At 46.7% G+C, this 12,161-nt stretch overlaps 6 protein-coding genes across 6 annotated transcripts; 3 read left to right on the top strand and 3 right to left on the bottom strand.

Annotated features, from left to right (window-relative positions):
- Positions 1 to 499: 499 nt before the first annotated feature.
- V1513DRAFT_372400 (P-loop containing nucleoside triphosphate hydrolase protein) lies at positions 500 to 3,557 on the bottom strand (the record flags this gene model as incomplete). Its single annotated transcript, XM_066894774.1, has 8 exons — positions 500 to 1,752; positions 1,815 to 1,824; positions 1,896 to 1,961; positions 2,631 to 2,773; positions 2,837 to 2,877; positions 2,926 to 3,078; positions 3,133 to 3,224; positions 3,381 to 3,557. The coding sequence occupies 8 exons, from the start codon at positions 3,555 to 3,557 to the stop codon at positions 500 to 502; spliced, it is 1,935 nt and encodes a 644-aa protein (XP_066756457.1).
- A 228-nt stretch (positions 3,558 to 3,785) lies between these two features.
- V1513DRAFT_407537 (citrate synthase-like protein) lies at positions 3,786 to 5,930 on the bottom strand. Its single transcript, XM_066895658.1, has 3 exons — positions 5,577 to 5,930; positions 4,990 to 5,521; positions 3,786 to 4,937 (listed from the first exon to the last, which is right to left on the bottom strand). The coding sequence occupies exons 1-3, from the start codon at positions 5,609 to 5,611 to the stop codon at positions 4,044 to 4,046; spliced, it is 1,461 nt and encodes a 486-aa protein (XP_066756456.1). The 5' UTR covers positions 5,612 to 5,930; the 3' UTR covers positions 3,786 to 4,043.
- A 398-nt stretch (positions 5,931 to 6,328) lies between these two features.
- V1513DRAFT_392563 (anaphase-promoting complex subunit 11) lies at positions 6,329 to 7,137 on the top strand. Its single transcript, XM_066895293.1, has 2 exons — positions 6,329 to 6,579; positions 6,642 to 7,137. The coding sequence occupies exons 1-2, from the start codon at positions 6,438 to 6,440 to the stop codon at positions 6,758 to 6,760; spliced, it is 261 nt and encodes an 86-aa protein (XP_066756455.1). The 5' UTR covers positions 6,329 to 6,437; the 3' UTR covers positions 6,761 to 7,137.
- On the top strand, positions 7,088 to 8,716 carry V1513DRAFT_3840 (peptidase M24, structural domain-containing protein). The gene is made up of 3 exons (XM_066895157.1): positions 7,088 to 7,399; positions 7,464 to 8,368; positions 8,438 to 8,716. The coding sequence occupies exons 1-3, from the start codon at positions 7,269 to 7,271 to the stop codon at positions 8,527 to 8,529; spliced, it is 1,128 nt and encodes a 375-aa protein (XP_066756454.1). The 5' UTR covers positions 7,088 to 7,268; the 3' UTR covers positions 8,530 to 8,716.
- V1513DRAFT_434938 (cornichon) lies at positions 8,545 to 10,041 on the bottom strand. The gene is made up of 7 exons (XM_066896535.1): positions 9,936 to 10,041; positions 9,563 to 9,661; positions 9,427 to 9,506; positions 9,369 to 9,374; positions 9,275 to 9,315; positions 9,109 to 9,221; positions 8,545 to 9,060 (listed from the first exon to the last, which is right to left on the bottom strand). Exons 2-7 carry the CDS (start codon positions 9,577 to 9,579, stop codon positions 8,904 to 8,906), a joined length of 414 nt encoding a protein of 137 aa, XP_066756453.1. The 5' UTR covers positions 9,580 to 9,661; positions 9,936 to 10,041; the 3' UTR covers positions 8,545 to 8,903.
- A 280-nt stretch (positions 10,042 to 10,321) lies between these two features.
- On the top strand, positions 10,322 to 12,127 carry V1513DRAFT_467672 (uncharacterized protein; the record flags this gene model as incomplete). Its single annotated transcript, XM_066900117.1, has 5 exons — positions 10,322 to 10,357; positions 10,423 to 10,915; positions 10,968 to 10,998; positions 11,047 to 11,291; positions 11,340 to 12,127. The coding sequence occupies 5 exons, from the start codon at positions 10,322 to 10,324 to the stop codon at positions 12,125 to 12,127; spliced, it is 1,593 nt and encodes a 530-aa protein (XP_066756452.1).
- Positions 12,128 to 12,161: the final 34 nt, after the last annotated feature.

The raw sequence follows: 12,161 nt of genomic DNA, 5'->3' as shown, positions 1-12,161 counted from the left end.
CATGTCAACAACGCGAAACGGTCACTGGCTATTATTATTCTGAAACACCATACTATCCTTTAGATACACAATCTCTGCTGGCGTGAGCCGTCTTGCCGGTCAATGCCAGCGCCGATTCCTCCAATTGGTTCTCTCGATGCTATTAATACCCACAAATGACAGTTGCTGGCTTGCTCTGAGAGTGTTGCCGGATGGCAGAAGGAGCCTTTTAGGTAATGGGCTCCATGACAACCTGGAATGCAACACCTCAAATCATGACACGCTTATATTAAACACAATGATGTCAGATATGAATCCCAGACGATAAAGTCATCATTTGGGACAAATATGACGTTTCGGTCATATACTTTGTCAAACATCTATGAAGGGCTTGGACGGAGGATTCATGTTCATAATTCTCTATGCAATTAGCTGTAGATTGTGCGCGAAAATAATAGATGATTGTATATACTGCTATTTCAAACTATTTCTTAGCAACGAACAATAAATCCAAATGCATCTACAAATATAATCCTTCCAAATTCTCCTCCACCTTATTCTTCATAACTCGCTCCCTAGCACTTCGAAAGTCCTGCGCAGTGACCTTCATTCTCCGTTCCCTGAGCGCAAGCAACCCTGCTTCGGTGCAAATAGCCTTGATATCCGCGCCGGACAAGTCATCTTTTGCACCCACGAATTCCTCGAGATCGACGTCATCTCCTAGGGACATCTTGCCGGTGTGGATTTGGAAGATCTTGCGTTTTGTATTCTGATCCGGGTTCTCGAATAGGATCTTGCGGTCGATGCGGCCGGGGCGGATTAGTGCCGGATCGAGCGTCTCAATTTTGTTTGTCGCCATAATAACTTTGACATCGCCGCGATCGTCGAAACCATCAAGCTGGTTCAAAAGCTCCAGCATAGTTCTCTGAATTTCACGTTCACCGCCGGATGTCGACTCATAACGCTTGGTACCGATTGCGTCAATCTCGTCAATGAAAACAATCGACGGCGCATGATCGGCCGCGACCTGGAAAATTTGTCGGCAAAGACGCGGGCCGTCGCCAAGGTATTTCTGGATCAGCTCACTACCGACAATACGCAAGAATGTGGCACTGGTCTGGTTTGCGACAGCTTTGGCGAGAAGAGTCTTGCCGGTTCCCGGTGCACCATAGAGGATGACACCTTTTGGCGGCTTGATACCCATTTCCTCGTACAGCTCCGGATGTGTGAGTGGCAGCTCGACTGCCTCCTTAATTTCCTGGATCTGAGCCTCCAAACCACCGATATCAGCATACGACTCGGTCGGTGCCTTATCGAGCTTCATAACAGACACCATTGGATCAGTGTCATCTTGCAGCACACCAACGACACTAACGCCCTTATGATGCAATAGCACCGAGCATCCCGGCTCCAACAGATCTTTATCCACAAAACTCATGATAGAGACATAATACTCGGGGCCGGTATTCGACGACACAATCGCATGATCATCGTCAATAATCTCCTCCATCGTGCCAACACCCATAGGCGTACCCCGCATATCATCAACCCTGCTTCTCTCCTCCGCGACTTTTTCGTCCGTAGGCTTCAACCGCTCTTGGTTCTGCACGAACTCTTCCTCGAGCAGAAGATGATCTTTGATGCGCTCCATTTTGAGGAGTTTGAGTTTGCATCGAGTGGTCGGGTAGACTGACGGTAATTTTGTCGAGCTGTCGGGACCTTTGCGTTTCTTTTTACCTATCCGTGTAGATGGTGGTGGCTCATATTTTGGTTCTGTGTTTCGTTAGTCGTTGCTCATCACAACTGGTCATCCGTGCTTGCCAAGGTGGACTTACTCTCGGGCTTCTATCAACCAGTTAGCATTATCTCTCATCACTTGCATACGAAAATACAAAACCCAAATGAAGGCAACGTACCTTGTCCTTGCTCTTCTCCTTGTCGCCATCAGGCATGCCAGGTGGCAATCCAGACTGTCCTTGACCCTACCGTGTTGTCAGCAAAGCGCATCTTCCTTGATTCAGGGCCACACAAAACCATACCATCGTTAAATATAATTACTTGCTAATCCGTCACCAAAAGCAAACAAGAACGTATGAACGAACGAAAAATAATCGGCGAGTGATTGATTGTTGATAATGTCTCAGCAGAATGAAATGATGGTCAAGTGCGGACTACGTTGGCTAGAAAGTCGAATGCCACATTACTAATGTTGAGATATGTAGTGATGCAGATATGGCATATCTCTATATGAGATTTAGAGAATATGCAAAAACTTGTGGAATTGTCAATTTTGTCATGCTAATTAATTTTTGAACAAGTTAGAAAATAATGGGTATAGTCTAATTCGTTGATATGATGCTAAGACTGATCAGAAATTGCGAGGAGTCCAGGATGGCACAGCACGAAGCTGATTTACGCGCTACATCTGCGGTCTCGCCGGGTATAAAAGGCTACCATATGAAGTACATTTATTAATAATCGCCGTTTTAACACCAATAGCGCATGTACTTGCACAATAGTACGCTGAGCCTCGCGCCTCCTCTGTCAATTCCAATGGTATATGAAGATATCAAGAAGGCGATGATGCGATATCTTGTGCGCTACTTTAACAGTTCCTCCAGTATCCTATCCTCCACGCCGTCTGCTCCAACTTTCTTGATCCCGATGCGCCGCATAACTTCAACTATGCGTTGCTGGTCGAAACCCATGCTCTCGAATGCTTTGACAGAATCCCTGTCTATGCCGTACAACTCAAAGACGTCGGGAGTCTTTGCCGGTGTGGTTGATGTCGCTGCTACACAATTGGTCATGTTAGAAAATATCTATCGGGCAATTAAAAATAGGAAATAGTACGTACAGGCGCCGCCATCTGCGCCAGCGTAGACTTTCGCCCAGTATCTATCGTCGTAAATATACAGTAGTAGCAGATCGGCACATTGTACGTACCGGGCAGTGTTGTCGAATCCCCTCCTATCTGCCATGTAATGCTTCGCGACCTCCGCATCCTGTGGGTTGCTAGGCTCGGGGCTTGTTAGGAGAGATTGTAATGAGATTAGTGATGCTTTTAATGTGAGCACAGGTGACCAGGTATCCTTCAGACTGCAATTCACATCAGTTATTATTATATCTCTAAACGGAAGAAACTGAGCGTACATGTCTAGACAAATTGCGCCTGTTTGTGATGAGATGTTTGGATGGTAGACTTTTGTGTCGAATTTCATTCTTGGTGGTTTGAACGGATCTGCCTCAGTCAGCATTGGCCATATAGAACTACAATTCCAAAATCGTATATAAAGCAAGGAGCAGCATATAATAGTCAATTAAAACCTTACAATCAGACTACACGGTCATATTAGCGTATGCTTTGTCTACGTCACTTCACGTGAACATTTACAACATACCGGAATCTCGATATCCACCTGATAATGCCCACCCTCGTACGGCGTCCCCGGAGGGCCCACGAAGTACCCTTTCAAATGCGAAATATCCGACTCAGACACCATCTCCAGCCGAATGCCGGACTGGGGATCAGCCTGCGCATCCTGCATTTCCTTCGCGATACGCCGCGATCGAGACATCTTTGGGAACTATACAAGTGTATGTATACAAATGATATACGCACAGCCAGACAACGAGAATAAAATATTGGGAGAGGGAATGCCACAAGATTGTGAACGGTACTGGCGTGCTAGGCCGACTGAGAATACGTTTTCGGTTTGTTCGCTTGATGTGCCCCCCGAGATTTCCTGTGAGCCTTATTAGACCCGCGTAGGCCATTTTGGCGCGGCATTCCGTGTTCATTTCGAGGTGTTTGTACTGCCTACACGGTCATCTGCTCGCGGCCCAACTTTGGATCATACTATTATCATACCACACAATCAAATTTATGCAGTATACGATAGAGCCAGTTGCAGGGTCGTATTCAAAAATAGTACATACATTTACAGGCTTTCATCCATAACGACAAAATCATCTAAGCACAAACTCCAAAAATTCCCGACTCCAATCAAGCACTTATACCAAAAAGAGAACGCATAACCGACGAAGAATGTTGGGAGCAAATTTCAGATCTTCGTCAAACGACGCTTGCTGATATAATGCGGAATCGCATTTAGTCCGTTTTGGCCAGTAATAGGCCGCTCCTCGCGAGTTTCAACGGGAATATAATCGCGGCGACCCTTGCCGATGTAAACTTGTCGTGGACGCGAGATCTTGTTCTTGCCAGAGTCGAGTTGCTGTTTCCAGTGCGCGAGATATCCAGCTAATCGAGGAACGACAAACAAGACTGGGAAAAAGTCCAATGGGAAGCCCATTGCTTTGTAGATCAAGCCGGACCAGTAATCGACGTTGGGAAATAATTTTCTGCTAGTAAAGTATTCATCCTTCAAAGCCGCGTCCTTGAGCGCGATGGCGACTTCGATAAGTGGTTCCTTACCGCAGACTTCGAAAACCATGTCGGCGACCTCGCGGATGACTTTACTGCGCGGGTCTGTCTCGCGATAAACACGATGACCGAAACCGAAGAGGAGCTCCTTCTTTTGCTTGACACGCTCAAGAAAGTCCGGGACATTCTCGACTGATCCGATCTTGCTGAGCATGCGGATGACAGCCTCGTTGGCGCCACCGTGGAGAGGACCATAGAGAGCGGCAGAGGCAGCGGCGACACAGGAGTACGGGTCTACGAGCGAAGAGCCGACATGAACCATGGTCGACGTAGAGCAGTTCATCTCGTGATCCGCATGAAGAATGAAGAGGATGTCGAGGGCCTTTGCCAGGCGAGGATCGGGACGGTATGAATTTGGCTCAGACATGTGGTCCATCATGTAGAGCAGGTTTTCTGTATATGACAAGTCAGAGCGGGGAGGAGTGAAGGGCCGGTTTATGCGAATACGGTAGGCCATGGCAGCGACCGTGGTAGCCTTGCCGAGAATCCGCACTATTTGCTTGTTCATTAAAGGCTAGTCGAGTTAGGACGTTCGCTAGAGGGTAGGGTAGCACCATGAAACTCACTTTGTTCATAATGTACAGGTCACTTCCTTGGAGCGCGGGATTTGCTTCAGGGGCAAAGGCGGACATGGCTGCGAAAGCAGAAACGAAGACGCTCATGGGGTGGGAGTCGTATCTCATCTGGCGGATCATCTGCTGCAAGTCGTCGGCAACGAAGGTATGGTGCATAATTTCCCAGGACCAGAGGTCGAGCTGGGATTTTGCGGGGAGCTCGCCGTAGATAAGCAGGTAGGCTGTCTCGAGGTAGGAGGATTTCTCGGCAAGCTGCTCGATGGGATATCCTCTGTGCATGAGAAAGCCCTTGTTTCCATCGATGTAAGTGATCTCGGACTGGATCATAGCGGTGTTGATGAAGGACGGGTCGAGGATGCGGAGCCCATATGGTGTGTCATTTTCGGGACGCTCGCCATCAGCGTATGGCGCCTTGAGCTGAGAGAAAGCTGTTGCGGGAATGGAGTTATCTGTGATCTGGATGTCGATGGACTTGCCTGTACGGTTGTCGATGACGGTGATGGAGTTCCTTGGTTTTAAGACGCTACGAGAGAGGTTAGTGTCTTTCACGTGAAAATTGCGTCGAAGAAGGGTTTTACCTGGTGGTCACGGCAGATGGCGTTGTGATGGCCATTGGTGTGGATTTTTTTTTGTTCAGTTCTGCAATAAGAGAGAATAGACTATAGTAACGATTTGGACCAAGGGGTGGACGAGGTTATATAATGTCGCGTAAGAGGAGAGAAGTGGTTTGGGCATGCGACAGATGAGCCGAGGATATAAACAAAGATGATCAAGTACGGGCGATTTTCGGCACTCTCTCCCAATCTACGGATTGTTCTCGGTGTAGATTATTTATTAATATCATTAGTGGCGCGAGTCATAACTCTCATAAGAGCACACATGACTCGGTGTGTATAATAAAATATGTGCGGAGGTTGTGCTGGACCTGGACCTGGACCAGCGGAGGTTCATCCAATTACCGACACTCCCCCGCGTCCCATTTTTCTAGACAGTAGTAAGTTCCCCGCAAACGCTTGTTTTTGCCAAAAATTTGATTTCCAGAATTTTGAAAATCCAATTTCCAGTTTCAAAAACTAATTGGGCAATTTGTATACAAACTCGGCTGCCTTTTGGTTTGATATGACTTTTTAAATTGAAAATAATTTTGGGCAAGGAGCTACTTGGTGCTTGCCGATTATTTTATGAAGCTATAGTTTGTCGTGAATAGTGAGTGACTTCGGTGAGTAGAAGTCGGGTTCTAATATGGTTGCTCGCTGCGAAAATGTGGGTCTCGTACCCTACCCCTGACTTTGTTACAATAATATTCTACTAAAACACTGTAACCGATATCAGACGAACCAAAAACACTGTATTCCAACACTCGGATCTCAACGGCAAAATCCCTGAAAATACTAACGCTCATACCTGAAATCTTCCCACAGCGAATGTCCTGCTGTTAAATGAAAGTCACAATCAACCGCTGGAACGCAGTTAGCACATGGCACTGGGATCACGCTCAAGAAGAGCTCTGTGGTATTTGTCGTGTAGCTTTCGAGGGCACCTGTCCTACTTGCAAGTATCCTGGCGACGATTGTCCACTAAGTAAGTTGTGTTTTCATTTCAGGCAAATGAAGCAGCCTGGCTATAATACTAACGTTGTATAGTAATCGGCGAATGCAAGCATGCCTTCCATATGCACTGTCTCCTCAAATGGCTGACTACCGAATCATCCAAGGGGCTTTGTCCTATGTGTCGGCGGAAGTTTAAAACCGCGACTGACTAGATCGAGTGTTGACAGGAGAGTCCACCATTGAGTTGTTTGTTCATTGTATTTTTGTATTATAGGGACTGACATAGGTGTATAGTGGAGATTACTTGTATTATATATTGCTTTTTATACATGGTTTATTAGTATGCTACTGCAGCCTTTGCCGCGTTCAATGGTGTTGATTCGAATGCGATTGTTCGTAGCGCAGTATAAAAGAAAGCCATCTTCTGCATCTTACTCTACTCAAAAAACTACCAATCGCCGATTGCAGTGATAGAAAGTAGAACTGTCATGTACGCTATCTCCTTATTTTGGTTGGCTCTGTGTCGTTCACGGCCGTTTTCCAAAGAACACCAATTCCCAATTTTGACCACTCTAAATTTCTATCGCCGTACTCGCATCTACGGTCAGAACCCTTCCACCAGCAAGTTTGGGTCGGCGCACCGTATATTACATCGACTATTCATTTTCTTGATCTCTACTATAATTATTCGGTGTTGTTCACGTACGACTCATACAGACAATGGTGGAAGTGCAACACCAAAGACCATGTTCTCGTCTCGAATGCAAGAATATCGCTTCTTCCTTACAATGCCCTACTTGTCTCAAGCTAGGAAAAGATTCCTATTTCTGCGACCAGGACTGTTTCAAGAAGTAAGTGGTTTGCCACACCTACACCTTGGTTGCAGCTTTTTAGATCTGGTCTAACATGATTCAGGGCCTGGCCGACTCATAAACTCGTCCACAAATCATTACAACCAACTGCGCCATATGACCCCTTCCCAACATTTTCATACACTGGCTCGCTACGTCCCGTATACCCCCTCTCTCCCATGCGTACGCTCCCGGACTCTGTCCCTCGTCCAGACTACGCTACAGACGGCATCCCTCATTCCGAACAGCGACTTTTCAGAACGACAAACATCCACATCAACACGGCCGAGGAAATCGTTGCGATTCGGGAAGCCTGCAAGCTGGGCCGCAAAGTCCTCGACATAGCCGGGGCTGCCTTGACACCTGGCGTCACATCGGACTCTATCGACGCATTGGTGCACGAGACTTGTATTTCGATCGGCGCTTACCCGTCCCCACTTAATTATTACCATTTTCCTAAAAGTGTGTGTATTTCCGTCAACGAGATTATTTGCCACGGAATCCCTGACCAGCGCAAGCTCGTGGACGGGGATATCGTCAACATCGACGTCAGCATCTATTACAAAGGTGTCCATGCCGATTTGAACGAGACATACTACGTCGGTGAGAAATCCCTCGCCGACGCTGATTCCATCAGACTCGTCGAAACGACACGAGAGTCACTCGAGAAAGCGATCGAACTCGTCAAACCAGGCATGCTATTCCGCGAAATCGGAAACGTGATCGAAAAGCACGCAACCGCGAACGGATGCTCCGTTATTCGCACATATTGCGGACACGGGATTAATAAGCTGTTCCACTGCGCGCCGAATATCCCACATTACGCGAAGAACAAGACACCAGGCGTCGCCAAGCCGGGAATGACGTTTACTATTGAGCCGATGCTTGCACTCGGCAGTTGGAAAGACAAGACGTGGCCAGATAATTGGACGTCTGCCACTGTGGACGGAAGGCGATCGGCCCAGTTCGGTAAGTGATTTTCACGAACGAGACGAAAGAATCAAGCCGAGAAGAAAATAACTGACGATGATGTTGTAGAACATATGCTGCTCGTCACGGAAACGGGAGTTGAGGTCTTGACTGCCAGAAACGCAGATTCGCCGGGCGGCCCCGTTCGGCGGATAAGTTAGTTTGGATTCACTTAATCACTTTGGGAAAAATTTATTTGATACGGATGAACAATGTAGAGATAGCATAATGCATTGCCAAAAAAAGAAAACCTGACAAGTAATATGACAATATATTTAAACACACAAACAATCAACATATGACAGAAACTATAAATTAGAACAAAATAAATGAATGAAACGAAACACAAACTGGCTTGGGTCGACCAAGCCAACTGCACGTCACTCCTCTTTCTTACAAAACATTTTACTTAATCTGCGCGTGTAGTATACAACTCATAGAATGCCATGTTTCGTCGCACCGTCACACTGAATTTATCTCTCGTCCGATATGGGAGTATTATCCTATGTTTACAAATTGTTGACCTCGGGCCAGTCTAATCCTCTTCTCTTATGAGCGCAACAATCATGCTGTACAGGTAGAAGAAAAACATCAGGAGATGGAATCCCAGCTTGATGAAGCTCTCTTTCTTGTGTTCGTTCAGCGTTCGGAAGATCTCCGTCGCGTCCAACAAGTGGTTGTTGTTAATCACCCTGTTATTTGTTAGTCTGTATGTAGAATGACAACAACCGGAAACATACTTGTTGATGTTGTATGCGATGAGTGGCAGGTTGAGGAGGAGCGCGATCCAGTATCCGTTTATTAGGAAGAGGAAGGTGAGGAACGCCTGGACGCCAGCCTCGGGCAGGATGTACTTTGATTAAATTAGTCCCAGATCAGAGAAACAGAGGCAGGCAAATTACATACAGCGTTCAGTCTGTTACAGAGATCGAAAACATTGATGTAATCTATAAACTGATAAGCACGCGATCGGCTGAAGAGATTGCAGACCAATACACACCGCATTCTACATAGGTGTTAGCAACGCTCGAGCAACAACAAACCACTAAAGTACATACCTAAATCACTGTACATAATCGTAAAGAAAACCTGCAAAAACAGGTTGACCGCGTTCAGAATCACCGCCAGCAGATACAGCCTGCAGCCCACTTTTTGTCAGTCTCATGACACCTGACACACCCAACGGTAACATACCAAGCTTCACCGGACATCGTAAACTACTATTTCCTGCACCGTTATTCAAAACAGATCGGGTCGACGTAATTGGGAACAAGCAATGGATAATAAGTCGACCTATTCAATTATAACCAACCAAATCGAATGACGAGTCCGGGCAACGAGGAATCCAGAGACTCGTTATTGCGCCGAACAAGTACCGACAGGGAGGCGATACGTGTTATTCAAGTATACTTAGAACAGACTGAATATATTGCGGCATTGGTGCCGGTCCGTTGGAGGCCACTCCTCGGGGACACTGACATGGACCTTTTATCGCCGTATCGCGAAATCGTGACACGTCTACGCAATACAGCAATCGCATAAAAATGAGAATGAAAAGGGAGCATACCTTCGAAATATCGGCCAATAAGCAGGATTAACAACAACAGATAGTTACTGCGGACGGAGAAGTTTTTGTGAACGAGCACGACAGAAACGTAATACACCCGGTTGAAATATCACCATATGCCAGCAGTGCTGATCTGTGGAAGTTGAGCGAAGGCACAGCCACAGGCCCCCCCCATTCTGCGCCACAGCGGCTCTAATGCGCCACAAACCTGAACTTCACAAATCAATGTCAAATTTCACAAAGATTGCAAATAGCTGCAAATTACTGCCTGCGTCAGTCAAGCTAATACTGCGATCTCGGAGGTAATAGCATAGAACAACCTACTAACTGCGGGCCTTGCGGCCGATTTATCTGCAGGGAAGTAGTTCTGATTATATGCATTAATAATGGGACTGCCATCTCTCTGGCGTTCGTACTCAGCGGTAAGAGTAGATTCACTGATTTGACACATTTGGACTTTCCTGACAATTCCTTGAAATTATACTAGATTGCGGCTATTTCATGCGCCGCGACTGCAGTTCTTATTTACAGTATATATACTAATACAACCATCCCATCAAGCTCACATCCAGCGCGAAGACGAAGAGCACGACGTCGACAAGCAGTCACGACCCCGAACGGTACGCGTGGCCTCCGTCGCAGCGACACGTCAGTACCAGAAACTGGCGAGGTTAATGGAAATGTCAGCACGAATGGGCTCGATCATCCGGATGCATGGAGTATCGGCGGCTTCTCTGGAGTCAACGACGAGCAGACACGCTCGCAGTTCGATTGGGGTGACCAGTTCAATGCGGAGGGAGGGGGCTTGCAACTTCCGCCTATGCCACCAGATGATGACTCGGAGCATTCGGACGATGAAGCGTCGTATAATTTTGCATGGGAGAATGACGACGCGCCACCCACCAGCGATGCTGAGCGGTTAATCAATCTGCTTAGCCACGTCGCAATAGAACAGAAACGGAGGAAGGCATTTGTACATCGTAAGTTATACCTATTCTGTAGCTCGGTAACAGTATCTCACAGTTGTGATAGGCGGTGTGAGCTGCAATGTATGCCGTGCAAAGTGAGTTCACTGCCATATCTCATCAGTCCTTGCCAATAACACACATAGTCCTATAAAGGGTCTCCGGTATAGATGCATACAATGCGACGATGTAGACCTCTGCGAAAAATGCGAAGCTATGGATGCTCACTTACCCACCCACATTCTATACAAAATCCGCATTCCCATTCCGGTTCTATACAATCCTGATCTTACCCAGAAAGCATGCTACCCAGGGAAAGCATATTACCTCAATAAACTACCGAAAAGCCTATCCCAGAAGCTTGTCACATACTTTTCAAAAATTACGCATTGTGAGTACATGCATGTTTCTTTGCTGAGATAAGGTCTAACTGGAGTAGTCAACCCTTTTGAAATTGAAGCACTCTACGAGCAATTCAAGAGTCTCACTGTTGTGGACTATCCAGACGACCCATACGAGATTTTTGGCGGAATCAACTATGACACATTCAAAAAACTTACTTCGAGGCTGGGATCAACCCCAAATTTGGTCACCAGCCGCATTTTTGCAATTTACGACACGGACCAGAACGGGATTGTCGGATTTAAGGAGTATATTCAAGGCATGAGTGCGCTTACGCAAGGTACCCGCAAGGAGCGATTGCGCTTTGTATTTAGGGGATATGACGTTGATGGCGACGGGTACGTTACCAAGATCAATATGCTGGACATGTTTGCTGGCTATTTTGAGCTGTCGAACGATCTTGTGAGCTTTATGCTGCGCTCAATTGAAGATGCATTTGTTGGCGTGCAGCAGGACATTGTATCTGGCCATCAACCAATATCATCTGTGTTCTCGTCGGCTATACCGTCTTTGACCGACCAACCACCTTCCACACAGCCACTCCACAAAGACTACGATGATGATTGGCTTACCGATAGACCTACCGTGGAAGGCGACAATCTCGGATGGGACGATACGTTCAATGACGCCGAGGCGGATGCAGAACTGCGGAGACTCAGCTTAAAAGCGATAGAAGACTTGGTTTCCGAAATCTTTGTTGCGGCTGCGCCGGTAAATCCAGAGAAGGGATTATCGTGGGAGGAGTTCAGTACGGTAGCGTTAGAACGCGCAAAGGGAATATATATGGGCTTTTTAACATGCTGGATCGACTCGGCGACATTTTGATGAATTGTATAGTTAAGAAAGTTGTTACATAGCT

This window comes from Lipomyces chichibuensis (assembly GCF_038497645.1).
Source record: "Lipomyces chichibuensis strain CBS 12929 unplaced genomic scaffold V1513scaffold_1, whole genome shotgun sequence".
NCBI lineage: Eukaryota > Fungi > Ascomycota > Lipomycetes > Lipomycetales > Lipomycetaceae > Lipomyces > Lipomyces chichibuensis.
The sequence above is the reverse complement of the archived record's forward strand: the minus strand, read 5'-3'. Positions and strand labels throughout refer to the sequence as shown.

Excerpts from the sequence above, each read along its gene's own strand:
- V1513DRAFT_407537 (XM_066895658.1), bottom strand. The coding sequence starts at position 5,611 with ATGGCCATCACAACGCCATCTGCCGTGACCACCAG. Across the intron at positions 5,522-5,576 it reads CCATCTGCCGTGACCACCAG|CGTCTTAAAACCAAGGAACT; the intron begins GTAAAACCCTTC and ends CCTCTCTCGTAG. Across the intron at positions 4,938-4,989 it reads ACCTGTACATTATGAACAAA|CCTTTAATGAACAAGCAAAT; the intron begins GTGAGTTTCATG and ends TAACTCGACTAG.
- V1513DRAFT_392563 (XM_066895293.1), top strand. The coding sequence starts at position 6,438 with ATGAAAGTCACAATCAACCGCTGGAACGCAGTTAGCACATGGCACTGG. Across the intron at positions 6,580-6,641 it reads TGGCGACGATTGTCCACTAA|TAATCGGCGAATGCAAGCAT; the intron begins GTAAGTTGTGTT and ends AACGTTGTATAG.
- V1513DRAFT_3840 (XM_066895157.1), top strand. The coding sequence starts at position 7,269 with ATGGTGGAAGTGCAACACCAAAGACCATGTTCTCGTCTCGAATGCAAG. Across the intron at positions 7,400-7,463 it reads GACCAGGACTGTTTCAAGAA|GGCCTGGCCGACTCATAAAC; the intron begins GTAAGTGGTTTG and ends AACATGATTCAG. Across the intron at positions 8,369-8,437 it reads AAGGCGATCGGCCCAGTTCG|AACATATGCTGCTCGTCACG; the intron begins GTAAGTGATTTT and ends ATGATGTTGTAG.
- V1513DRAFT_434938 (XM_066896535.1), bottom strand. Across the intron at positions 9,222-9,274 it reads TCTGTAACAGACTGAACGCT|TACATCCTGCCCGAGGCTGG; the intron begins GTATGTAATTTG and ends ATTTAATCAAAG. Across the intron at positions 9,061-9,108 it reads ATCGCATACAACATCAACAA|GGTGATTAACAACAACCACT; the intron begins GTATGTTTCCGG and ends AACAAATAACAG.